Genomic DNA, 26,176 nt, shown 5'->3' with positions numbered 1-26,176 from the left:
GCTTTCTTTTTCCTTTACGAGGCTTTGCTTTCACGCTCTGCAACTCATCGAGCAGCGCCTCCTCTGTAAACATAGAGGAAGCGCTGCATCGAATATGTACGGCTGACTCGATAACACGCATGCGCGATTTCTTGCGCGTCGCGCGCAGTAGCAACTTCCGATCTTTTCGCCAACGGACAGCTCGCGTAATAAGCGAAGCGGTAACTTTGGCAACTTCGTCAACTTCGTGCATTGGGCCCGGTGCTGACGAAGGTGGCGCTTGCTGGCAGTTATGGCTACAGAGTCCAGCGTTGAGATGCAAGAAGTCGGCCGAGTGTCTGGCGTCGCGTTGGCGTGCCGTGAGTACTCGCCGGTCTCCACAGCAGTACCTGTGGTGGCTTCCAAGGTAGGTGGGTGCGAAAGTGTGGCAATACGATGCCGTTCGTTTTTCCGATTCCACCTATTCTAGGCTGTGCCACGCGCACTAGCAGCAGTACACTGTTGGCATTTGTGTTTTCGTTCCCTCATATGAAATTGAAAATTGGTTTTTGGAGAAAGGATATGGCGCAGTATCTGTCTCACATCTCCGCGGACACCTGATCCCAGCCGTAAGGGAAGGGATAAAGGAGGGAGTGAAAGTAGAAAGGAAGAGGTGCCGTAGTGGAGGGCTCCGGAATAATTTCGACCACCTAGGGATCTTTAACGTGCACTGACATCGCACAGCACACGGGCGCCTTTTGCGTTTCGTCGGAGCCGCCGCGGTCGGGTTCTAACCCGGGAACTCCGGATCAGTAGCCGAGCGCTCTAACCACTGAGCCACCGCGGCGGGTCTAAATCACACAGCAAAAGAATAAGTAGAAACTAACTAGGTTAATGCACGGGAAAAAATATAGAACACTAAACGACTGAACAGGAGGGAGACGAGTCTCGGCTACATCATGCTGAATACGCCGGTTCTCGTGCGTCATATGACCCAGAAAAGATAGTTTCCCCTATTCACCCACTGCTCAAACCTCGCCTCCCCCCCTGTTCAGTCGTGTAGTGTTTTAGTTTTTCCCGTGCATTAACCTAATTAGTTTCTACCTATTGTTTTCCTGTGTGATTTAGATCCGTTTCTTGCTTAGAATGGTGCCGTATGTACTCTACTGTACATTGGTTGCATCCACCGAAGTTGAATCTGCAGTACAGGCTTTTAGCTGCAACATCTGTCATGCATGTCTGTGCTGTGGGGACTGGGAAAGAGTGTCCAGCCTTTCATGTTGTCATGGTGGCACGAGTGGTACTTCCTAGAACCGGTCTAAATTGCATACTTCTGGGACTATAATGAACACAGGGTTGGATTCACAACTTTTATACTCCTCCTATTGGTGGCAGACTTGTTGTCGTCCATTTCATGTTGAAATGAATGCAGTCTGCATGTTGTTCAGCATGCATATTACTCCAGTATTCACAAAGATATTGATATTGTGGAAAAATGGTTTTGAGACCAATAATTTTTTTTTGCCAGTCTTTTGGAGGAGCTTAGAGCCCTGCATGAGCAGTTAGGAGTTGTTTGCTTTGCATGTGGCATTCAATATAGTGACCATGTTGCTCAGCTGCTGCATGTGTTGTTGCACAGCTGCCAGGACAGTGATGTTTAACGCTGCAGTTACTGGCTTGAGCTAGCAGCTGTGATTTGTTATCCATAAGTACAATTCTTTCCAGTCTTTGAATGCTTTGAGTGGCTTTTTTTGTGTGTGAGGAATGCTTTGGAGTTAGCATTGAATTTTAGAATGCATGACAGTGGTTTTGGTAAAATCTAGGCTGAGTCTGATACACGGCTGTAAAATTCTGTGGCACCTGTACTCGTCTTGGTCAGTATGTACTTGCACTGTCGTGTATTCTCACATTGTCGTGTGTGTGAAAAATCTGACAAATGTGGGCACATTGCCGAAGAGATATTTGCACCTTCTTCATTTCTGCATGACTGGTGGAAATTTGCCTAATTTCCACTGTTACCTTTGCTAATTTACACTGTTACGTTTGCTAATTTTTTAGGTTTAGCATGTGATGCTGCCAGAGTCCAGCATATTTGGGGGATTCCCCAGGGTAGTACAGTTAAACTTGGGGACGAACTTTAGCACTACTTTGAGTTAAGACATCAAAGGAAAGTTATGCAGGCTTCTCTACAGTTGATCCCCGCAGGGGGGCGTCTGCAGTGTGCAGATGTTGGTGAGTGGCAACACCACGGGTTCCTGAGCATCCGCAGGGACATCCCCGCAGGGGGATGATGGTGAACAGTGCATCACCACGGACCCGAGCACATGCGCCTAGCCATGAGCGTCGTCACCATGTCCGGGGAAAAGGGGGATCCTGGTGGTTGAGCCGATGCCGAGTGTTTGGACCTTTAATGCCCCTGGGCGGAGGCGAAACACCCAGCTTCCTGTAGACGGCACCTCCAGCCTGACCCGACTGGGGGAAATCGGCAGTTGCCTTTTCCTGTCCTCCCCTTTATTTTTCACTTTGCTGTCTTCTTTCTCACAACTCTCATATCCCCTATTCACTTCTGGGTCTTTCCTTTTTTCCTGGCGGCGAGGGTTAACCTTGTGTGGCGAACTACCATGGGTTTCGTCCTATTTGGTTATAGTTGAGGTGTACAGCTGGCATGGGCAGGCCTTGCTTGTAAGTTCCTGTCCCGTCCCCTAGTTGGTCGCCATGGTGTGTGGCGAGCACCATGACCAAAAAACAATTTTTTATGGCTCCCCTCCTTTCCAAACGTGATCGCTCTCTCAGAAGGCGGAACGAAGCAGCAGATTTTTTCTCGAAAAAGAAACAAACATTCACAGTTTCATGTGATTCACAGTCAAAGTGATGAAAAACAAGCCAGAATAATATCTCCATTCCTTGTGTCCAACTGCTTAACAGATACCTTGGACCCTGACTACAAGGTATCAAAAATGGCCAGCGGCGACTTACTGCTCGAACTGCGTGACAGCATCCAGTGCTCAAAACTCTCAAACATTGCATCTATAGGAGACATCTCTGTCTCCATGACACCCCACCGATCTCTCACCACAGTCCGATGTGTTATCTCATGCGTCTAACAGAAGCTGAAATGCTTCAAAGACTCTCTGACCAAAATGTAATTGACGTTCACAGTATCAAAATCCGCAAGGATAACAAAGAAATAGATACTAAACACATCGTCCTTACATTTAACGCCAGCACCTTGCCCGAAGCTATCGAAGTTGGATACCTGAAGGTCAACATCAGACACTACATATCTAATCCCCGTCAGTGTTAATTATCAGAAATTTGGCCACGGCTCACAGAGTTGCCGCAGCCGAAAAACTTGCACGAAATATGCTTTGAAGGACCCCTATTCTGAGGAACGTGACGCAGCACTATGTTGCGCAAACTGCGAAAGAGACCACTCTGCGTACTCCAGGGTGTGTCCGTCCTGGAAGAAAAAAAAAAGAGATAGTCTCCATAAAGACGAAGGAAATATTTCATTTAAAGAAGCGAGAAGGCATTTTGCACTTAGCAACACATTCTCCTCACAGCAAGACCCAACTTCGCTGATGGGGTGTGCAGGGGCGGTGCACCACACAGCACTCCGGCACCTGCCAAGGCCACTTTCATCGAGCCGATGGCAGGGCCAGTGCCACCTCCAAAGTCCTTGATGTATTTATTCAGTCTATGTCAACGATATTCAAATAGCTTGCACATCCTCCAATGTTGCAACATGTGAGAGACAAACACAGTTAACAATAAACAGACTAGAGACATGGGCAGACAAAAACGGATTCCAGTGCTCCATACAGAAAACAGCGGGCGTTCTGTTCTCCCTAAAACGAGGTCTACAATCAGACCCTGCCTTGCATCTTAACAAAATTGAACTACATATAAAAAGAAGTAAAATTTCTAGGCATTACTTTTGGCAAAAAGATGACATTCCTACCTCACATTAATGCTGTAAAAAAGAAAGCCTCCCGATCCTTAAACATACTTAAAGTACTTTCCCGAAAACACTGGGGTTCTGATAGGGCATGCCTTTTACAAATTTATCGGTCTGTTGTTCGCTCGATCTTAGATTACGGATGTATAGTTGGTTGGTCAGCGAGACCATCGTATCTTAAATGACTGGATCCAGTGCATAATTTAGGTTTGAGTCTTCCCAATGGTGCATACAGGACATCACCCGTAAACAGTCTTTATGTTGAAACTAACGAACCATCACTTACAGACAGAAGAAGCATGCTCTCGTGGTTATACATTCTTAAAATCTGTTCACTGCAGAAGCATCTATAATGCCCCACCGCTACAACGTGCCCATCTAGAGCACTCTTTAACAACAAACCGCAAGCTACCGGGCCACTGCTGTTGTGATTTGAAGAGATGTGCGAGGATATTGGTGTATTAAACACATTACCTGGTTTTGCGCAGAGATGAGACCCACTACCTCCATGATACAATTTCCCTGCAGTCTGCAATTTCACCCTTGCACATTTCTGGAAGAAACAAACTCCACAACAACATATAACACAAGAATTCCTTGCCCTCGAAAGAAAATATGGTAGTTTTACGGAATTTTATACTGATGGATCAAAAACAAGTGGTTACCTAGGAAGCGCAGTGGTGCGAGGGAATTGAGAGGAAACAGTACGACTTCCACAGTGCGCATCTATACTCACTGCGGATTGCTATGTAGTATGTGTGGCCATAGAAAAAATACTAAATGAGAACCTCAAAATACTATTGTTTACTCAGACTCCTTAAGTGTACTTACAGCTGTCCATTCTAAAAATGCAATCACCCCTCTACTTAATGATGTCATACAAACATAGTAACAGCCACAGCTCAAGGACAAAATATAAAACTCTGCTGGGTCCCAAGCCATGTCGGAATAAAAGGCAACGAGAGAGCAGATTTGCGCACTGCACAAACTCATGGCAAGGAGATAAAAAACTCAATAAACCCTTAAGGATTGCATGAACTTACTACAACGTAAATAAAGAGAAGAATGGCAGTCGTCTTGGAACAACGAGGTAAATAACAAATTGTTCTTGATAAAGCTAGTTCTAGGTGAATGGAAGTCATGTTTGCACCAGGAGCATTTCATTGTTTATGTCGTCTCCATATAGGCCACACAGACATCACACACAGCTTTCTATTGACAAAACAAGACAAACCCGTTTGTGAAAAATGTGGAGATGAGCTAACAGTTAATCAAATTTTATACTCATGCGCAAAACTTTATTTTACTCAATTTTATAACGAACACATTCCTTTATACCCAATGTTGCTCTTGGGAGAAGATGCAATTGTCGACATATCCTGTGTGTTTAGCTTTTTAAGAGAAACAGGTTTCCTAAACAGACTCTAAATTTTTACCCACTCATTCAGTTCATTTTTTTTATACACCTCAGCCACCTTCTTATTCCTGAGAAGAAAGCGGAGGTTTTGTTTTGCTACTTGGGAAGCTCAACATCCTTGCTCAGCCAAGGATGCCTGCTGAGTCTACCCGACCTTCTTTAAAGCTTTTTATATTAGCCATTCATAAAATTTCTTTATCATTGGGTAATACTAAGCAATGTTTTACGCTCTCTACACTACCGAAAATTAATTTCTAAAAATTCTGCAGAAAATTTTTCCTACCTTGAGTTTGGCGCATGATGGTCTGAGTTGCCTATGTGCCATAAAACCCAACACAACAACATTCCTGCAGTTGAAGAAATATCTGTCCTGGCCTGGGGCTTGAACTAGAGATTACAGTCTGAACGAGGTAGTTAGAATTGCTCTATCAATTAGCTTAACCAGGCCAACTAGCTGATGGTAAGTCAAGGCTGAATTGACCAATAATTAATCGGCAGCTTTTTTTCATTACTCAGGTGTGTGCCAGTGATTGTTTACTTCTTTAACTGCTGCCAGAGCTCGGGGCATAACAGGTGGTCTTCAGAAGAGGGTCAGTTCCCTGTAGTGGTTTGGCTAAGACGGTGTCTGAGATGGAGCCCTGCTGTGCTACAGTGCCATACTAGTGTAAAGTGCCACACTGAATGCGTGTGTTGTGCTTGCACTGTGCACACAGGAGTGGCCAACCGGCCAGCTGGCGCAGCGGATTCGATCGCAACAGCAAGGTGAGCAATGGCTGTCTTGATGCCTAAGTGCACCTTTTGAGCTGAACTGCTGGTGCTTCTGCAGCACTGAGCCGGCAGCTGGGTGAGATGAGCCTAGCAGCCACGGGTGAAAGCCTGGACACACTTGCTGCAGCGCTGCGCAGCTGTCAGGTGGCTCATGCACAGGTGAGCCTGGCCTCTAGCCTTGTTCAGTGTTATAAAAATAATTTTTTTATTTTGAGAGGCCAACATACTGGATGTTTCACTTAAAATGTTCTGCAATTTCTAAAAATAGGCTTTTTAAAATATAAGATTGCTTTTCTCAGCACAACATTGTCAATGCTGTAGTGCATCACAATACAGCTAAGATGTGCTAACAGTAGGCTGGTTAACTTATTTTGAATAGTGAACTTCTGAACTATCACTGTTAGTCTCATTTATTCCGAGGTGTGTCGCCCACCGTAATTAATATCATTTGAAAACGCAGTTATCCTCGACGCTGTGGCGCAGCGAAATTTGGCTATTTCAACGAGTTACATGCACTGGAGGGGTTGCTTTGCCTGCAAGCTTCTTGAAAGTGCATGTATTTTAGCGCAATGTAGTCCAAATTTGTTGGGCCACAGCACCAAGGGTAACTGCATTTTGGAAACTCTGAAAACTGATCTTTATGTTACTTACTGTGGGCTACATGGCTCTGAATAAATAAGGAGACATAACGGCAATAGATAAACAGTTAACAACTCCATATTTCTTAACCTACTAGTTAGCACGTCTTAGCTGCATTCTGATGCGCTACACCGCTGACAGTGCTGAACCAAAAACTGATAGGTGAAACACCTGGTATGCCTCGTTCACAGTAGAGGGAGTGATGCAAAGAGGGAGCACGGGGGCAGTGGCTAATACACATGTAGCTCAGGCGGTTCTCAAACTTAGTTCTTTGGGTACCCAGGGCATCTGAATCCATGCATGCCTCAACCTCCACTTTAACTTCGCCAAATTTATTTAGGGACTAATCATGCAGTAATTGCTTACAGCAAACTGCCTCACTATGCAGCCGGTCATTACTAATTGAATCTAGGCATTTTTTGAGTGCCTCTATTTCTGCGTGCTATGTTTTGCATCCATGTTTGGCTGGAAGGGATGGAAGCCTTCAAATAGCTGCAGTGTGCTTGGCTCACTCAGAGGACTGCGCCACAAACTCTTCTCGTCCATCATTTTTTTAATGTGTTGCTACAGTGGAGCAATTGCCAGCAGATCTATTAAAAGGCTGTAACCAACTTCAACCTCAAGTCAAGGCACACAAGGTTCCTCGGCACCTTTTGAAAGCCGTTAGGTTCCCTGAGGCTAGAAATATTGGGGACCAGCTCTAAGGAGAGGGAGTGATGCAAGGATGACATCTTGAGTAAGGGGGCACCTTTCAAGTCATGGATGATCTTTTTTGTGCAGAAATGGTGTCTTATAGAGGAAATCTTGACAGTAAAGAGCGTGAGCAGAAGCACTCTTGCCATGGCCCATGCCAGCAACAGTTGACATTTTTTGCTTCTTTCATTTTCCTATGTGGGGTCCTGTACTTGTAGGCGGGCATTTCGAGGCTCCAGTGCACCACTCGACACATCACAGCGGCAGAAACACAAAGCTACATCATCGTGTCAGTCACGCTTCCTGCTGTCCAGCGTTTGTTTCTGTCATAATGTTCTGTAGCTGAATGGCGGCCACAGAGTGGTTGAGTAGAAGTGAAGGTGTGCCCCTACATTGATAAATTTGCAAATAGGCCGCCTGAAACTCAATATGCTCGTGCAGAGATTAGTCAGCAGTGGGAAAAAAGAATGCAAGGGAATCTTGCTGTGCATGAAAGCTAGGTCACAGTAATGGCACATCTGCGATTCAGATTAATTCATATTTTCTTTCATTCATTTTCTTCGTATTTTCTTTTTGTGGTTTTCCTTTGTGAATTGCCTGCCTTTGAAAATTTTTTAATTCACTGTTTGCATTACTGTAGCTGTATGTATCATCTTTTTTTGGCATTAATCACAAAGAAACGCCATCATACATGTTCATGGATTGGAGGGGTTCGAATGGTGGGCAGCCTCAGCCATCTATGAAAGTATGTGCTGACTGACGATGAAGTCAATGCGCAGGGAGAAGCTGATTGAAGGCATTAGACATAATGCAAAGTTGGTAGCAAGGCGGTTTACTTGGGGCCGGGTTATGGCCAAGAATGTAAAATATGAAAACGCACAAGTCAGTACAGGTTGCTAAAAGTTGCAAAACTGCTTCACATGAAACCTGTGCAAAGTGTGCTGAATTATATGGCAAATTAATATTGCACAATTAGGCTATGGTAGGTGGGGCATGCTATCAGAGGATGGAATTCAAGCCGGGAGAAAAACACAAAAGCTGAATATTGTACCTCTGACTTGACAAGGTACCTGTTCATTTGAGGCGGTTTTTGTAACCAACAAGGGAGCTGTTTCAATGCCTTTTCGAAGTACAATGCACAGAATGTGAATCTAGTGGGAGCAGAGTTAAGAAATGTGAGGAATCGTTCACAAAAAGTTTGAGGGACACTTAAGCTCCGCCTTTAAAGGTATAATGAGACAGGTTAATGGGTACCGTCAGTGTCAGCAGTTCCTCTTGCCCACACAGACACTGTCTCCTCTTTCTTAATCGTTATCTGAAAGACCACGCAACATGCATACTACAAAGCCCCACTAACCAAACCGTACAAAATGTGTCTCTGGAGTGTAGCGTGTCTCACGCTCAACCCAAGAGTGTAGACGATGCCCTTTTTTCTTTCAATTTGTAGTTTTTCATCAATGGGAGATTAATAAAAGCAGAAGAAAAAAAACCACATGCCGCCGGTGGGATCCGAACCCACAACCTCCGAATTTCGCATCCGGTGCTGCTCTACCAACTGAGCTACGGCAACGGCTGTCCAATCTGCTGCTTTCGGGGGTTCTTTATGTGTAGTGTAAGCTAACCTTGAAAGTGCTCACCAGCGCCACCCTCGTCCATAGCAGCGGACGTAGTACGTCCTGTATTATCACGAGTGCCACATAAGAACGTGGTCAACTGTTGAGGGCGGAAGCTGTGCGAGAACCCTCTTGTGCTACCCATGGCATCAATGCTGCCAGATTCGAGGCCCTCGTTAAACTATTACGTGTACAAGTGAAGAGAAAAGAGGTCCTCGTTATGGCATACATGACGGTAGCCAACAGCCACTGAAACCAAGGAGCATAGACAATGTCCTTATTTTTGGTTCAGATCCCACCGGCGGCATGTGGTTGCTTTTTCTTCTGCCTTTATTGTTCTCACTTTCATTAAAAACTAGAAATTAAAAAAAAAAGGATATCATCTACAGGGTCCATTATGAAATTAATACCTATGATTTTATTATGACGCGGCTATCCATGGAAGCGAGGTAAAACAGTTCTGGAAATGTGGCGATGGTTCTGCCCTGCCAACGCAGCCAGTCGCCAGTTTACTCCGAGCATAAAAGAACGTCTTGCTGGGCAAGTTGGTAACTGTGCATCTTCTTGGTTACAGGTGCGAAAGCAGACACAACACAAGGTAGAAATACGAATAGAGGAGGCTCCGTCCCCTCTTTCTACCTTGTGTTGTGTCTGTTTTCGTGCCTGTAACCAAAAAGATGTACTCCGAGCAGTGTGAGCAGATAACACAGCCCGATGGAGCGTTCGCTTGAACAATGATACGCTATCAAGTTTTGCATGAAGCTTGGAAAGAATGCAACCGAAACATTCCAGATGCTTCCAGGGGTCTTCAAAGACGACTGCATTTCAAGGTCACAGTCCGGGAGGTGCCAAAAGGCGTTGAAGGAGGGCCGGTAGGAGGTCGCCGATGAACCCTGTTCTGGATGCCCGACAACGACTAGAACCAACGAAAACGTGGATCGTGTGTGCGAAGTTTTGCGTTCCGACCGTCGATTGAGCATTCAGCAAACTGCTGGCACCATACATATGTTCACAGTTCAAGAATTGTCCACTGTCAAGAATTCTTGGATTTGATTGAAAATTAGCCAGACTTTCTTAACTCTGTCATAACCGCAGATGAATCCTGGATATTCAAGTACGACCCAGTATCGAAAACGCAGAGCAGTGAGTGGCACACAAAATCATCCCCCCCCCCCCAGAAAGCACGAATGAGCAACTCTCGCATCAAAACGATGCTCATTGTCTTCGTTGATGCTCGAGGAATTCCCATCTTGAGTTTATACCGCAGGGAGAAATTGTCAACTCAGCCGTTTACCTGGAGATGCTCAAGAGATTGAAGCGCAGGGTCGTGCGCTTGAGGGCTGACATCAAAGACATGGTCAAGCTCCACCATGACGATGCCCCCAGCCACACGTCCTTTATTATTGTTACCCACTTCCTGGCCCAGAGCAACAACCCAGTGGTCCCCCATCCCCCTTACAGTCCCGACTGAAAAGAGCGTTGAAAGGAAAGCATTGGGAGACCGTGGAAAACATCCAAAAGCATGTTACAACGTTCCTGATAGGCATCACCGTCGAGGACTTTCAGGGTGCCTTCCATGCGTGGCAGACACATCTCCGCAAGTGTATTGATGCAGGGGGAGAGTATTTTGAAGAATTTTAACCATGTGTACAGGTCCGGCCAATAAATCTATTTTTCCTAGAAAATGTGCATTACTTTCATAATGGACCCTGTATGCTCCTTGGTTTCGGTGGCTGTTGGCTTCTGTCATGTATCTCAACCCAAGGGTACGATTCCCTACTAATTGCCCCAATTTTCTTTTCAGCGCAGTCATAGTCCTTCAATGCTTTCTTGGTCATGAAAATTCTCCGTAACGCTATGGGAGAGCTTCATATGTTGACCACGCCTTTCATGAGGCGGCGCTAAGAGCTCTGCGGGGGCAACAACGCAAGCGAGCGACTGTCCTCATGGCCGCGAGACTACAGGCACTACAGGTGGTATGGGACACCGGCGGTTTGGCAGCAGCTATTTTCTCTTCTAATTATGCTTTTGTTCGCAATAAGTGCAGTGCACGTGATGCACAAGCCTGCAATGCCGAATACTTGCTGCATGACGGGTTTCCGCTCCGGCTACGGAGGTACACAGGAAAAGGCCTTGCTGTTCAGCGTGCGAGCAACGCCGAACAGCGTAAAATATGCAAGCGGGCGATACCCCAACAGGAAAGCGGAGGTTTTAGCTTAGACTCGAAGCATGTCCGTGTCTGCGAGAGGCATTTGGCCTTACGGATTTAATTCTGCCTAACGAGTTAGTGGCCAACAGAGAGGCAGTATCGCTGCTACGCGAAAAGCTGAAAACTCAGGCCCAGCACCGTCCTACGGATATTCGAAGGCCTGCCAGTGTACTTTAACAAGAATCTGTGAGTATGTTGCATTTTAAACAGCTGTACTATTGTGCTTATAGCTTCTAGTGCAAAAGCACTACTTCATGGGGTCAAACCCAACCAAGAATCTTGAGGGTGCATAACTGAAATAAATATTGCCACGACTGGGCTTCGAACTCGCGGCGGCGCAAACAGATCAGCTTTGCTGGCCACTGCACGAGAACACTATGCTATCGCTGCAGCCTATCACGCCTCGTGTTGGACTGGAACAAACCCTCGTGCTGCGCATTGCATATCATCGTCTTCATCAACTTCCACCTGCGGAACGAAGAGACCACATCAGCTTAACCTCGATCAGAGCTTAACCAGAGCCTAATATCGTCGCCAGATATGTCGACGATCCAGAAAAGCAAAACCATGATCTAACCAGGCTAAACACGTGCTTTCACTTGTCTACTTGGGTTAGCTACATTAAACCCCTACCGCTTTTTATATTGTACATGTTGCTGTGTGCTTCGTGTCACTGCTCATTTTTGCTTATTGCGTGGCCGCCGACAGCTTGTACCTTATTACGGTTAGCGCAAAGCCACCACATGGGAGCACTGAAAAAACAAAAAAATTCAAAATTTCCTTCTACTTGCCAGCGCCTCCGTCGTCAGAGCGTGGCAAAGCGCAAATAAATGGCTTATTGGGCAAGAGTCTTCAGCAAATGGCTTGGCCGCCTCCGGGTGTATTAGCAAAAAAAAATTGAGATAGCACAATAAAACTGCCGGTGCATTCGTCACGTTATCGCTTCTGTAGCACGCTTTCTGGTTCTTAAAATGCTGCCATAATTTCTTTGTTTTCAGCATTAATGCGATTGCAGTATTTCTCGCAAGGTAAGCGCCAGCGGTAAGCAGTCTTATGCACTTCAATGAAAGCAAGGACTCGGTAGAGAGAGCCGTAACCCAGACACATATGAATACGTTTCTGACCGCTACACTAGATGTTCCATAGTGACATTGTAGGCAAGCTGCGGTGAAAATGTATGCGCAGGCATTCATTTTCAAAATTGGTTTTATAAAATGCAACGAGAGAAAGTAAGCGCGTTAGTTACTGGTCAGAAAACAGCCGCTAGCAAGGTTTACTAGCGGCCACCGTCGATTGCACAGGGTTTTTAGTGTCTTGATGTTGCAGCCAAGCTCCAGAAAAGTAGCGTCCATGCTAAGCCCAAATACCTATTCCCAGAAAGCACAAATACCAAGCGAATGAGAGCCTGTTGGTCGGAAAACAGCCGCTGAGAACAGGGCTCACGCGGCCGTTCATGCCCCCTCTCCGGCAGCCGCGCCACTAGCGGTGCGCGCTGTCCCTATATGAAACTCTGGCCGGAGTTTCGTGACCAGAAAAAAAACATTGAAGGACTATGATGCAATTCATTAACATGTCCTAATGACGTTGTAGTCATGTTGCAACATTCTAATTAGCAGTTTTCTGATGTTTTAATCACTTTTCAAATCCACCGCTCCATGTTTAACGTAGCTACCTTTTCACCCAATCCGTAGTTTTTGCTCATACCACCACCGATGACCACGATGCCAGATTTTCTGCACAACGCGAGTCTCACACTGTCGTGTAAAAGTTGCTGTGGGATGACAGGAAGATTGCTTTGCAAATGGCATAGTGTGTGACAGAGTTTCCAAGAGCAGGGCGGGGGCAGCTTAACTGCTGGTCACCGCAGCTTTCACGTAGATGGGCAAGAAGCATGGGCATCATTTTGGTCTCGAGCAGTCTTTTTTACTTTGTTGTAATGAGGCGAAGTTAATTGGTGTAATCATATAGCAGGTTGTGGCCGAATCCTGTTCTGGTGAGGGAGTGTACTGTCGGTTCTGGTCACAGAGATCAGTTCACACCCCAGGCCTGGTTATGTAATTCCATCGACATGCGGAATCTTTTTTTTTATTCGGTGGAGAATTTCACGTCTTCAGGATTGAAAGCACGGTCCTGTTGTATGCAAGGCAGGTGCTCTACGTTTGCGCCATTGCTGCACTTCAGTTCCGATTTCTGTAGTGAAGCCAGTCTCCTGGTGCTTTTAGCACTTTCTTAAAGCTCCCTGCTGTGTATAGTTTTGCCCTCTGTGCAGCTTACCTCACATGGCTTCACATACAAAGGCAGTGCATATAATGCGAAGACAAGATCACTGATGGTCATTAAGGGTAGCAGAGTGGATTCCAAGAGAAGGCAAGTGTAGCAGAGGGCGGCAGAAAGTTACGTGTGCGGATGGGGATAGCGTGGCCGCAGCTGGCACAGGACAGGGCTAATTGGAGAGAGATATGGCAGAGGCCTTTGTCCTGCAGCAGGCATAGTCAGACTGCTGATGATGATCACTATGGCTGGGATTGGAGTCCTTCTGTAAGGCATTCCGCTTCTCACCCTGTTTGCACAGTCACTGCATGACCGAAATGCCATTTCGGAGAAGCCTTGCAGGTTCAAATTCCAATACTAAATCACTGGGATGCACAACAAATTGATATCATACAACTAACCCAATATTTCTCAACTTACCAATATTCCTCAAGAGAGAAGTATACAACAGCTGTTTTTTACCAGTACTCACCTATGGGGCAGTAACGTGGAGGCTAACAAAAATGGTTTACTTTAAGTTAAAGACAACGCAGCGAGCTATGGAAAGAAAAATTATAGGTGTAACATTAAGAGACCGAAAGCGGGCAGGGTGGGTGAGGGAACAAACGCATGTTAATGACATCCTAGTCGAAATCAAGCGGAAGAAAAGGGCTTGGGCAGGGCATGTTATGCAAAGGCAAGATAACCACTGGTCCTTAAGGTTAAGGGTAACAGCGGATTCCAAGAGAAGGCAAACGTAGCAGGGGGCGTTAGAAAGTTGGGTGGCCGGATGAGATTAAGAAGTTTGTGGGGATATGGCGGTCGTAGTTGGCAAAGGACAGGGTTAATTGGAGAGACATGGGAGAGTGAGTGAGTGAGTAAACGTTTATTAAACAGGATGGTGGCTGGAGTGCATGCAGGTCTCCAGGGCTCCGAAGGCTTGTGTCAACCTTCTGCCTTTGCCCTCCAGTGGGCATAGTCAGGTTGATGATTATGAACTAACCCACAACAGTGTCAGTGAACTGTTCACACAACGATCATCTGCCACTAAACAAAGTATTGGTTTATTATCTCAGTTGTTACAGACTCTCTCTATTTCTCACCATGTACTATATCTTTTTCGTGTGTATTTTTCCTGTTTATTTTTTTTAATGACAAAAAGGTGCTCTTTGTATTCATGTACATGCATGTTGTCCATCACTGCTGATGGGTGACTAGAGTTTAGTCAAGCCATAATGACATAGCTTTTTCTTCAATCATACTTTTTTGCTGTACTTTGTATGTGAAAATAAAATTGATGTGTTTACTATAAGCTTAATTCTTCTAACATCACAGGACAGAATATAATATGCACCTCTGAAAACACATCGCAGGAAGAGCTGTATATTGCAAGCATTTCTAGATACACAAAATGCTTTTGTGTCCAAGCCAAGGTAGTCGGCCGAGCTGTGGTGGAAAAGCCCTGACTAAGCAAGCATGAAACAGAATGTACTCGGCAGAGTGGAAATGCACTTCATTTGAGCTTCTTGCTTTGAATGTGCATGCAGTGTTTTTATTGCATTCCTGCTGAGCATGTTTCAGATATAAGAGAAAAAGCGGCTCACCTGAGGCAGCATAAGACATTGAAGTGTTTTCACAGGCTGCAGCGGTTGAAACTTCTCCAGCTGCCACAGGTGCCCAGGCATTCTTGCATATGGCCCAGACACAGCTTCGCTGTCAGAGACAGGTAAGTGGAGGGAGAGGGCTGTCATCCAATAGCCACATAATTTCTTATTTGGCTGCCGCTTGCTAAGGGGAGAGGGGCTGTGTGTGCCAATATCCTTGCTACTGTCCACTGCCTAAGTGAGGAGCCTGTCCATTTGCCTTTTGCCCCTGCTGTATTTTCCAGTGCATAACTTGCACACCTACATGGGTCGCACCACCCATAAACTACTCTTTTCCCAGAGAATTTTGTTAATTCTCACCTTTCTGTGAGCCACACCTGCCACGATGAAACTGCACAGATAAATTGCCATGTATATTTGACTTTTTCACTACAGTGTCAATGGTTAACCAATGTTAGGCCCTTCTCGTAATTTGTCCTGAGCTACGAGCACACACCCAAGTACAGGGTGATCCACTCTTCGGGTGAACATGCGAGTGAGCACCAGTACAGTCAGCACGGCCGTATAGGAACAGAAGGGCCTGGAGGTGGCGCTTCACTTTGATGCATGAGCACTCTGAAGAGTGCAACCACATACTCATTATGTTCACCCTAGGAGTAAATCATCCCGCAACACCAACAACGTGCTTTCCACATGCACATATTTGTTTTTATGGAGTTTCATCTCGTAGGAAATGAAAATTAAGTTGTCAAAAAGTCTGATGACAAAGCACACCATAAGCTGCAACGTCACCTAGTGCAGTTTTCACTCATAATGAAAAAAATTCTTTTCATGTAGGAGCATTGCAAGTTTTCTGAAATGCCACTGAAACAAAATCTGTACTCTGGGAGTTCAGTTGGGACTTTGGATGATTTGGATGTCCTTGCACTACAGCTCAAAAAGATGGAACTTTGCTGACGATGGCATTAGGCGCAGTGGAATGGTGCTCTACACTCGGTCTACAAGCCATTTTTTTTTGAAGTGCTGAGAGCTGTATGCTTCTATTGGATTTTCTAGCTGATTTCTGGCACTTGAGGAAAAATACAATGGTTTAATTCACAGCCTTTTATACTGACGGTTCGAAAACGGATACTTATATAGGAAGTGCAGTGGTGCGAGGGAACTCGGAGACAACAATACGACTTCCACAGTGCGCATCCATCTTCACTGCAGAATGTTACGCAGTATATGTGACCGTAGAAAAAATACTCAGCGAGAACCTCGAAAACGCTATTATTTACACAGACTCTTTAAAGGGACACTGAGGAGAACTCTATCATTTTTTTTTTTGTTAGCAAAATCTGATAGTTCGGCATTTCATGGCTTTGTTGCCGCTTGTCCGGGCGCGAAAGATGCATTTAATTCAAAGAAATTTGGATTCGAAAATGAAAAAGTTTTTCCCGCCACTCTGATTCAAACTCAGGGAACTCTTATGACGCCACGGCAACTCTTATGACATCTCAGAACGGAGTGACGTGATACGTGACGTAAACGCAGACTCCGTGATTTCTGACGGCTAGCGGTGCGGTGCGCAACCTTCCTTTGCCAGCCTCAGAGATTCGTGGCTTCCATGAAGTAAGGAAAATTCCTCCAAGGTGGCGCCTCTTGTCCTAGGAAGTCATCACGCTTGTACTTGCGAGATTGGCCTGTGGCGGCGACACCTGTATTTTGGTTCTTGCTATTTTCTACATTACAAGAGCTTTGTTTTCAGTAAGAGTGGCGTTTTTGTGATCAGGAGCTGCTATTCTATCGATACAAGCCGACTTCAATTTCTCCTCAGTGTCCCTTTAAATATACTTACAGCCCTCCACTCAAGAAACGCAATCATTCCTATACTTGGTGACATTATACATGACATAGTAACAGCCACAGCTAGAAGACAAAACATTAAACTCTGCTGGGTCCCGAGTCATGTCGGCATAAAAAGCAATGAGCGAGCAGATTTCTGTGCTGCTCAAGCTCGTGGCAAGGAAATAAAAAAAGTAAATATACCCTTGAATGACTGCATGAAACTAGTACAAAGAAAGTTAAGGAAAAAATGGCAATCGGCTTGGAACAGCGAATTGAATAATAAACTACACTTAGTAAAGCCGATTTTAGGTGAATTTAAGTCACGTGTGCACCAAGAACGTTTTAAAGAAGTGATTTTATACCGTCTCAGAATAGGCCACTCTCACCTTACGCACAACTTCCTGCTAACAAAACAAGATAAACCTGTTTGCAAAGAATGCGGAGATGAACTTACGGTTAACCACATTTTATTCTCATGTATAAAACTAGAAAAACTAAGAAAAAAGTACTTCACTCAATTTTATCATGAATGCATTCCTTTCCACCCTACATTGCTTTTAGCTGATACATAATGCCATTGTTAACATACGTTCCATTTTTAGCTTTTTAAAAGCAGCAGGCGTACTTGAAAAGCTGTAATTTTTTTTTTAACCACTGGATCGCTTTTATACATGATACACCTCAGCCACTTTCTCATTCTTGAGAAGTAGGCTGAGGCTGTTTATTTGATTGGTTGGGAGCCTCAGGATCCTTGCTAGCCAAGGAAAGCCGCTTAGGCTGCCTGACCATCTTTAAGGCTTTTACCATTAGCCATTTCCAAATTTCTTCCCTTTTATTACTAGGCAGTACAATATTTTTAAGTCATCTGCACCATCGCCTCTTTTTCATACTCCAAAACATTCTGTAGAAAAGCAATTCTATGCCTTGTGCTTGGCGCATGATGGCCTTAGCTGCCTATGTGCCATAAAACCCAACACAACACAACACGCAAATTATTGCAGCTGATTTTTGATGGATTAGCAGAAGGAGAGCTACGGATTCCTGGGGGCGGCCAGCCATAGTTTCAACACTTTGTATGGCGCTGAAGGAGAGATGGCTGAAGCAGTTCAAGTGAACGACACACTATGGGTTTGGCAGGAAAGTTGATATCCCTTTGGTGAGGACACAGATTGGACCAAAGTAGGCTTGTTTCTTGGTGGGTAGGCATACATGCGTTGTGGCTTGTCTCTCCATCGCTGTACTGTCGCAGATGCCTGACCTGCCTCTGCATGTTTCTGCTGGCTGTTCTGCTGAATTTCTTATGGTCAGGAATAGTTGGGTGAACCCCACAGTGATAAATGTATGCTGCAGTAAAAGTGAGAGAAGTGACTAATGGGTTCTTTGCTTTGCTTGCGATTTGCTCACGTGCAAGACAAAATCAGATGGCCTTAAAGCGGCAAATTATAGGCTCTGCAAGTGCCAGCTCTGTGCAAAATTCTGCGGCGTAAAAGTGGGACGCATGAGCTAGAAGCACTTAAATTTGGCTGGCGCTTGTACAGTAGACTCCCTTTGTGACGAGCTTGGTTATGACAAATTCTTAAATAAGATAAACAATGCGAGATCATTTGGTTGGTTTCCCATAGGGTTCAGTGTGAAATGTCTACTTAATGGAGTATAGCCACCCAACTTTTGGATGCATGTTTTCTTTGTAATGAGGTGTAAGTCATTATTATATACGGTTTACCACGTGGTATTCTCCTATGATCACTAAATAATTTATAATTTAATTTCTTTCTCGTGCTGTTTTGGCTTCGGTTTCAAGAGCTGAACAATGACTGTGACTTAGCAAAACTTGGTGCTGGGCTAGTTGGTTAAGCATTTCATTTGAAACAGGTCAGCGCTAAAAAAGACAAACACGGCGAGAGAACGACGACACAAGGGATGAGGGCTTCCCTTGTGTCGTCGTTCTCTCGCCGTGTTTGTCTTTTTTAGCGCTGACCTGTTTCAAATGACTGTGACGTCAAGGAGAGGTTATAGGTCACGTGAGGCATGAAAAAACTGCAATATAATCGGCGCTTCTACATTTGTTCTCATTACTGTTCTTGAGGAAGCCTGGCTTCAACATTCTAGTGAATTAAAACAACGAAGCAGCAATTATATCGCAGTTTTCCCATGCCTCAGGTGACATATAACCTCTCTTTGACATTACAGCCATCGTTCGGCTGTTGAAACCGAAACAGCATGAGAGAAAAGTTCAATTATAAATTATTTGGCGGTCGTAAGTGAATACCACATGGTTGGTAATTCATGCATAGTAGTGTCTTCCTCATCATTGTAAGCAGAAAACATGCCACCAAAATTAGGTGTCTATAATCCCTTAAGGTGAACTTTTCTTGCAAGTCCTACGGTTAAGTCATTTGCACGGCACTGGCAAGGAAACAGAAAAATATACAAAATGCTTCTGCACAAGAAATCATACTCTCTCAAGATGGCTTCTGCATACCTTTGCACAAAACTGCGGGGAAGCCATCTTGCAGGAGCACACTTGCTGGTGTGGAAAAGGCAGGGCACCATTGTGCCTGCACCGGCACAATTCGCAAAGTGCACCCGTTCGTTGACTTGGGGCTTAAAAACTCTGGGGCTGCATTTTCAATTGTCGCGGCATCGCAATATGTGTTATTGTTGCACAGAGATGGCCTGGCATCGGTGCTGCGCGCTTGGAGTTGGTAACAGCTATGCTGCAGAAATCAAGGAGAAGAAATGGCCTTCGGTAGGGCATGTAATGCAAGGGCAAGATAACCGCTGGTCCTTAACGGGAATGAAGTGGATGTCAAGAGAAGCCAAGTGTAGCAGGGAGCGGCAAAAAGTTAGGTGGGCGGATGAGATTAACAAGTATGTGGGGATAGAGTGGCCGCAGCTGGCAAAGTACAGGGTTATTTGAAGAGATATGGGTGAGGCCTTTGTCCTGCAGTGGGTGTAGTCGGGATGACGATGATTATGCAGAAGGAGCAAGATAAGAGAGATGCAAGGGTATATCCTCTAGGCACCTTTGAAGCGCGTGGGCAGGATGGAAAGCAAAAATTGGAACAAAACACACAAATAGTAGCCGCCGTGAGATACAGTGAGAAAAAAAACTGATTAAAGAGTACTAGACCAATGCTATTTGCAAGTAGGATAATGTGAGCTTGTTTCATGCTGTCTTTAAATCAATTCGAGCGTAGTGCAATAATTGCTGTCTATAATTATCCCCTCTCTGAAAGGCTATATTGTTCCTTCTTTTCCTGTAACATATATTTGGACACACCTGGCACACTCGCATATCTTTTTAGCACAGTAGAAGTAGGGCTGCCACTCTGACAACGGCTGATCAGCAGTCTGCTTGGTCCCTCCACGATCTGGAACAGCTGGGTGCCAACCGCCCGGGTGGCAGGTGGGCCCCCTAGGTCCTGTGACCTTGTGACATCATCACAACCCGCCCACTGAGGCAGGTGGCAGTTCAATTAATGATTGGCTGTGAGAGGTTCCGCGGGAAGAGCAACCTGGGTCTCGCATGTCCCACCGAACGCAGCACCTACCATCACAGGGCAGTGGTGCATCACTTAACCATGAGATCTATGAATGTAGAGAATGACCAGTTGTACTCTAAAGGGATGCAATATCATGCAAATTTACATCACATGATACATTAACCAAGGTAACGGCTGCCACGATGGCTCAGTGATTACGGCGCTCGGCTGCTGACCCGAAAAACGCGGATTCGATCTTGGCCGCGGCGGTCGAATTTCAGTGGAGGCAAAATTCATGAGGCCCGTGTACTGTGCGTTGTCAGTGCACGTTAAGGAACCCCAGGTGGTCGAAATTTTCAGGCCCCTTCACTACGGCGTCCCTGATAGCCTGAGTCGCTTTGGGACGTCAAACTTCATAAAACCAATTAACTAAGGTAAGCCAGTTCAAATCAAGCAAAACCGCAGAGAGTCAAGATAAACCATGCAAAACCAGGGCTAACCGTGCTAATGCAAGATAATTCGTGATTAGCCCCAAGCTAAACTGCCAGTGATTTCTTTCTTAAGGGCACTTCTGATAAGACAAGTTTTCTGGTCCCTTTAAGTTGGTCTTAAAGGGAGTCTACTGCATACTTCGTTTCATACTTAGCAGACAACGCTGCGAGGGCTGCGGAAGTAGTGCGTCTGCAAAACCATATTACTCTGCCACGTATCATTTGTTCATCTCAAATGTCTCGGTGAGTGTTCAGACAAATACAAAGAGTGGTATGAAACGAAGTGGCAGCACTGAAAATCGCTGTCAAAACTGTGAGGCGCTCAGTGCTCGGGCCCTCTAGCTGTGACTTTCACCGAGTGTGGACTACTTTTTAGGTTCGGGTGGAGTTAGAGCGATTCACTCTTGCAGTCTTGAGTGTGAGCACAGTGTCCCCACTCCTGCTATGGTGCATTTGTCACATGTTCTGAACACCACAAGAGGTGGAGATTCGTGACCGTGCATGAAATTAACAAAAGACAGAAAAGATTTCGTAGGTTCCTGAAGCTTTCAAGCAGACTTTTAAATGGCAGTGCCAGTCACTGGAAAACGATCCTGTTGTCGGCCATTTTTACAAGCAAAAGGTGGTGCCAGTACCCCCTCCTCTTATTTTTGACATGAATCTCTGAGCCTAGACCACGTCCACTTCCAGCCACCATTCAGAGTCCATACTGTCACCAGGGGTAAAGGGAGGAAGGTGGAGGCCTGCGTCCTTCCCTCGTCTGTCTATATTCCATCCCAGCAGTTCCTTGCAGCACTACCAAAGCTGCGATGAGTGCACAGGCGACATTCCGATGCTGCTGAATGCAGTGCCAGTATAAAAGAGGCATGTGGGTATGGCGTGGTGCTTTTGCGCCAAACACTATTTCATATTGAGCCCTAACGTATGCTCATTTTAAGTGCACATTTTCCTAAGTTTAGCGTGCGACTCTTGCGTACGTTCAAACATCGTTTTCCAAAACGGCAGTCCCCTTTGAACCAGAACCCCTTGCCTCTGACTGAATTCGTCGTTACTGCTGTTTTCAGCACGTTCAGTGGCCGTAAATGGGCCACTGGGCTTTCATTTTGTCTCATCTCGCCTATAACAAAACATGAGCAATAAATTCACTTGATTTTTTTATTTGAATTACAATATAAAAAAGCGTAAAAAGCACTCCACAGAATTTGCTCTTTTCGACCGAAAAGAATATACACTGAAACATATTGAAGATAGGAACTTTGTTATGGGGATTTCTGTTGATTTTACAAAAGGCGTTCATTCAACTCTATTAACTGTGAATTGCTTTCAGAAAAATTACAAATCCAATAGTATCCGTGGCACAGCTCATAATATTCTCCAAGGATATCTCGGTCATCATCGTCGGCATGTAGCAATAAATAATTTTACATCCTCTGTTAAACCCACTTCACTAGGGGTTCCCTAGGGGTGTATGACATATATATTAATGGTATGGTTCATATTGATCAGTCTGTTAAATTCATGATGTCTGCGAACGGATGATAATATTGACAAGTTATATAGCCATACCAATGATATTTTGATAAATTCAGGACTGGTACTCCTATAATGTGCTATTATCAACTATAAGAAGACCGAAGCAGTTATTTTCCGCGCAAAAGGCCAACTGCTCTTTATTTAAATGGCAGTCGCATTGAAGTAGTTAAATTCAAAACTTTAGGAGTAATATTCAATGGGCATATGCTTTGAGATGCACACAAAATTCTGGTTTTACCCAAATTAGCACGTGCAATTGGTGTGTTGTGTATCTCAAACTATTTTCTTATCTGGGGCACCACTACTTCTAAAAATATTGAGAAGCTAGCGAGGTTTCAAAATCATATAGTGATCACAAACGCTGTGACAGATCACCCTGCAGCTGCATTACTGCAAAAGTTTGGTTTAATTTGGATCAGCAATTTCTACAGTTATTGCCTGTGGAAGATGATGAAAAATGAGACAAAAATAAATGGCAATTTTATATCATGATTAGCAGATATCCGCCTCAAATTATACACATATCTGACATGACATCCAGAATATTGGGAAGTCAGCAGGACAAACTACGGCGAATCCGTGTTGTGTTACTTAATTCTAAAAACTCTAAAGTTTAACCAAATGGGTACTAATCATCATCATAATTTTTATTAGCTCATAAATCCTGCAAGGTGTATTGCATGGGGGGGGGGGCATCGGAATAACATATGACATTGTAGGTCAAAAACGGCGAAACATTCGTTAGTTAGCGGGATACAAGTGAAAGAAGAAAAACTCTCTGCCAGAGAGTTTCACAAACCTTTTTTGCACATGTAAAATGGCTGACTCTAATATTGTAATTGCTTTCCATTATATTGTGTTTTTAATTTTTTTGCCATTGTATGCCTTTATAAATTAATGCAATTAGTGTTTGTCGCTCACAAGTGTTTCGTAGCTTTCTCTGAATTCAGTTGTGCGTGCCCAGAAAAGTGTGAATATCTATTATTGTATAAATCTAGTTTTTTTGCATATAGTACTTTTCATTGTGTATGCCGCTGTTGTCCTTGTACTTGATAGGAACCAGTCAAGCTGCTTAAAACAGCAGCTTTTTTCTCATTCCATGTTTAAGGTGACCATGAAATAAAGATTTCATTTGATTTTGCCGCTTCTAGTCCTAAGAGAAGCGTTGGTTTATTGAAAAAAATAGTTCCCATTATAACAATCGGATGTCACTGGGTTGAATCGCTGCGTCTCCATTTGCATACGCTGAATGAAAAATATGAATGTGCCAAATAGCATAACATCTTCCAAAATGCTTGCGTTTAGCATAATCTTCTGCGTGAGCCGCCAGCAGATGACGAGTCGCAGAGGAACACATTTAACAAGCTCTCCTGATTGGCTGTGGGAGGAGGTCTCTACCTTCTATAGCGCTGCAAGGAACTGATGAGGTGGAGTATAGCTTTTGCCGGTCTCAGCGACTTCACCTTATGTACCACGGTCACACTTAAGTAGGTATGCACTCTGCTCTGCATCAAGCGTTCGCGCAGGCAGGTTTGCAGCAGGCGACAGGTTGTGACGTCACTTAGGCTGCCTCAATATGGCCGCTGCTGCCGTGGGGAGGGGCTTAGAGCCAATAACTTAAAACTACAATTTCTAGCTCAAATGCACTCTTAGAGTCCTACTTCTTTTTTAAGTACGCATAATAACGTCATGGCTACTAGTTGCAATGTAAAAGTACGATTTGTTGGTAAACAATGCCATGACCCTTTTAACAGCATGAAAAAACTTGGACACCTGGATGTCTTAGTTGGAAATGTCATTTTGCTTGCTGAGGCACAGTGCTTGCAATAAAAGTACAATTGCTCAATCACGCTTCAAAAAGTTTGGTTTTTCTGTGTTTATTGATGCATCGTATTTATGCCCTGAATGTTGTTATTCGAAGTGCTGAAAAATGAAAAAACGGTTTCGATTGTTCTGCTCTTTACTTGTTACACTACGTAGCTGTGCACTGAAAATATTTTTGATTGGGCTACTTTTTGTACTGAGGTAGTAATCAATGTGTAATTAAAATGACTATTAAAGGAACTGACTAATTTATGCAGAAATTCAAGATTTGAACTAAGCAAGGTTATGTAGTTTCATTAGGCTTGGACTAAATAATGAAAGTACTAGGTCCAAGACCAGTGCCCTTTCCCGTAAACCCGAGGGCAGACCGTGATGAAGGTCAGTGTTCAGAACATGTTAAAGACTCCAGAAGGTGCCCTGTATGACAGTCTCTTTCGGAAAGTGTAAATTTGGGATGGACCTGATGAATGAGTTTGCCTATCTGAAATGTCCTTATCTGCAGTGCCTTTCGGCATGGGAAGCTGCCCTGCGAAGTGTGACCCAACGATCCTGTTCAAGCTGAGGGGGCTGTGACATTCCTGCTGGCCGTGATGTCGGCTGCCATTCATAATGTGGCATAAACAGGGACGCTATGTGTGCCTGCTGTCCTTTCTATATGTGTGGCAGAGGAATTAGCGTTGTCATTTCCGAACTCTGGAAGAAGCGCCACCTACATGTCTAATAAATGTAACGGTGCACAACAAAGTAGCACGAGACCGAAAAAAGTGCAAAAAAAAGGTGTATTAGTAGAGTGCGAACTGCTTTTCTTATTTATTTATACATACTGCAGCCTTAATAAGGCTATAGCAGGAGTGGGCAGGGAGAGAAAAAAAGCCATGTAGGAAAAATACAAACGTGTAAAAAATAATAATAGAAATGCCAGAGAAGTGATGGCCATTAAAACCTCTTCAGTAGGTAGCGAGCAGATGTTTTCAGGCAGCGAATTTCAGTTTGAATGCCTCAGTGCGGCAAAAGAAAGGGGTAAGGTTCAGGCTATGGAAACTTCTAGTGATGGAAGGTTTGTTAAAAGTTCAAATAACTGTATTGAAATAATTGCATGATATATGTGAAACTGCACAAGGCCTTGTTAAAAAGTTGAAACAACTGTATTGAAGTAATTGCATGATATATGTGAAACTGCGCAAGGCATAAGGCCTAAGGAGAGGGAGGGTAAAGGAGGAGCCTGACACAACACAGCGCCGAACTAACAACTGACATTTATTTGGCACGCTGTACGTATAAATACATTTTGGCACCAAAATAGAAAACGCCGCAAAGAGCACACTCGTGCACCCGGATCCCAGCAAAGTATGTCCCAAGGTCTTGCTGGTGGGAACTACCACGTGGCAAGCATGCATCAACATTCTTGTGACGCAAGACAAAAGTAAATTTTATTGTCAGTTTTTGAGTTGGACTGCTCTAAAGCTCAACCGAAGGCTCCAAACATAAGTTTCAACTGTTAATAGAATGATCAAAAGTTTTCCCCTGACCCTGCTACAGGCAGCACTCTGCTGCTCCACTGCACCACATAGCTGTCATTTGGGACCTGGGCATGAGGGTATATCCGGTACTGAACTGGTCAAGCGTTCTCCTGAGAAAGCTCCTTCTGGACATTGGCAGGATCCTCTCGCAACCCCAGGGGCACAAGGGATGATTATATACCCGACTGCAACGTGGTCGTCGCACATTGCCGCAAAGCCAGACTCTTATACACTACCACACCATGCATTCAGTGAAAGCGAGTGTGTGGCAGGGAGACAGCTTCAGACCAACTCTTTCATCTTCTGTGTAATCCCGCACCACATATACTTTGGCCTACATTCGTTATACTGTATAGCCTCTCGGAACCAAAATGCCGATTTATG

General features: G+C 44.6%; 1 protein-coding gene across 2 annotated transcripts; it reads left to right on the top strand.

Annotated features, from left to right (window-relative positions):
- Window positions 1-57: 57 nt before the first annotated feature.
- LOC144110789 (uncharacterized) lies at window positions 58-24,904 on the top strand. 2 transcript variants are annotated; one of them, XM_077643883.1, is made up of 5 exons: window positions 83-385; window positions 6,047-6,095; window positions 6,160-6,260; window positions 15,145-15,231; window positions 24,775-24,904. In XM_077643883.1, the coding sequence occupies exons 1-5, from the start codon at window positions 272-274 to the stop codon at window positions 24,832-24,834; spliced, it is 411 nt and encodes a 136-aa protein (XP_077500009.1). In that variant the 5' UTR covers window positions 83-271; the 3' UTR covers window positions 24,835-24,904. The 2 variants fall into 2 exon arrangements, with proteins under 2 accessions (XP_077500010.1, XP_077500009.1); XM_077643884.1 differs by lacking the exons at window positions 15,145-15,231; window positions 24,775-24,904 and adding an exon at window positions 9,839-10,785 and having other exon boundaries at window positions 58-385.
- Window positions 24,905-26,176: the final 1,272 nt, after the last annotated feature.

This window comes from Amblyomma americanum, chromosome 11 (assembly GCF_052857255.1).
Source record: "Amblyomma americanum isolate KBUSLIRL-KWMA chromosome 11, ASM5285725v1, whole genome shotgun sequence".
Classification (NCBI taxonomy): domain Eukaryota; kingdom Metazoa; phylum Arthropoda; class Arachnida; order Ixodida; family Ixodidae; genus Amblyomma; species Amblyomma americanum.
Note: the sequence above shows the minus strand (reverse complement) of the source record. Positions and strands in the feature narration are given on the sequence as shown.

Coding starts and splice junctions, on each gene's coding strand:
- LOC144110789 (XM_077643883.1), top strand. CDS start 272: ATGGCTACAGAGTCCAGCGTTGAGATGCAAGAAGTCGGCCGAGTGTCT. Junction 6,096..6,159: donor GATTCGATCGCAACAGCAAG/GTGAGCAATGGC, acceptor GTGCTTCTGCAG/CACTGAGCCGGCAGCTGGGT. Junction 6,261..15,144: donor GTCAGGTGGCTCATGCACAG/GTGAGCCTGGCC, acceptor GTGTTTTCACAG/GCTGCAGCGGTTGAAACTTC.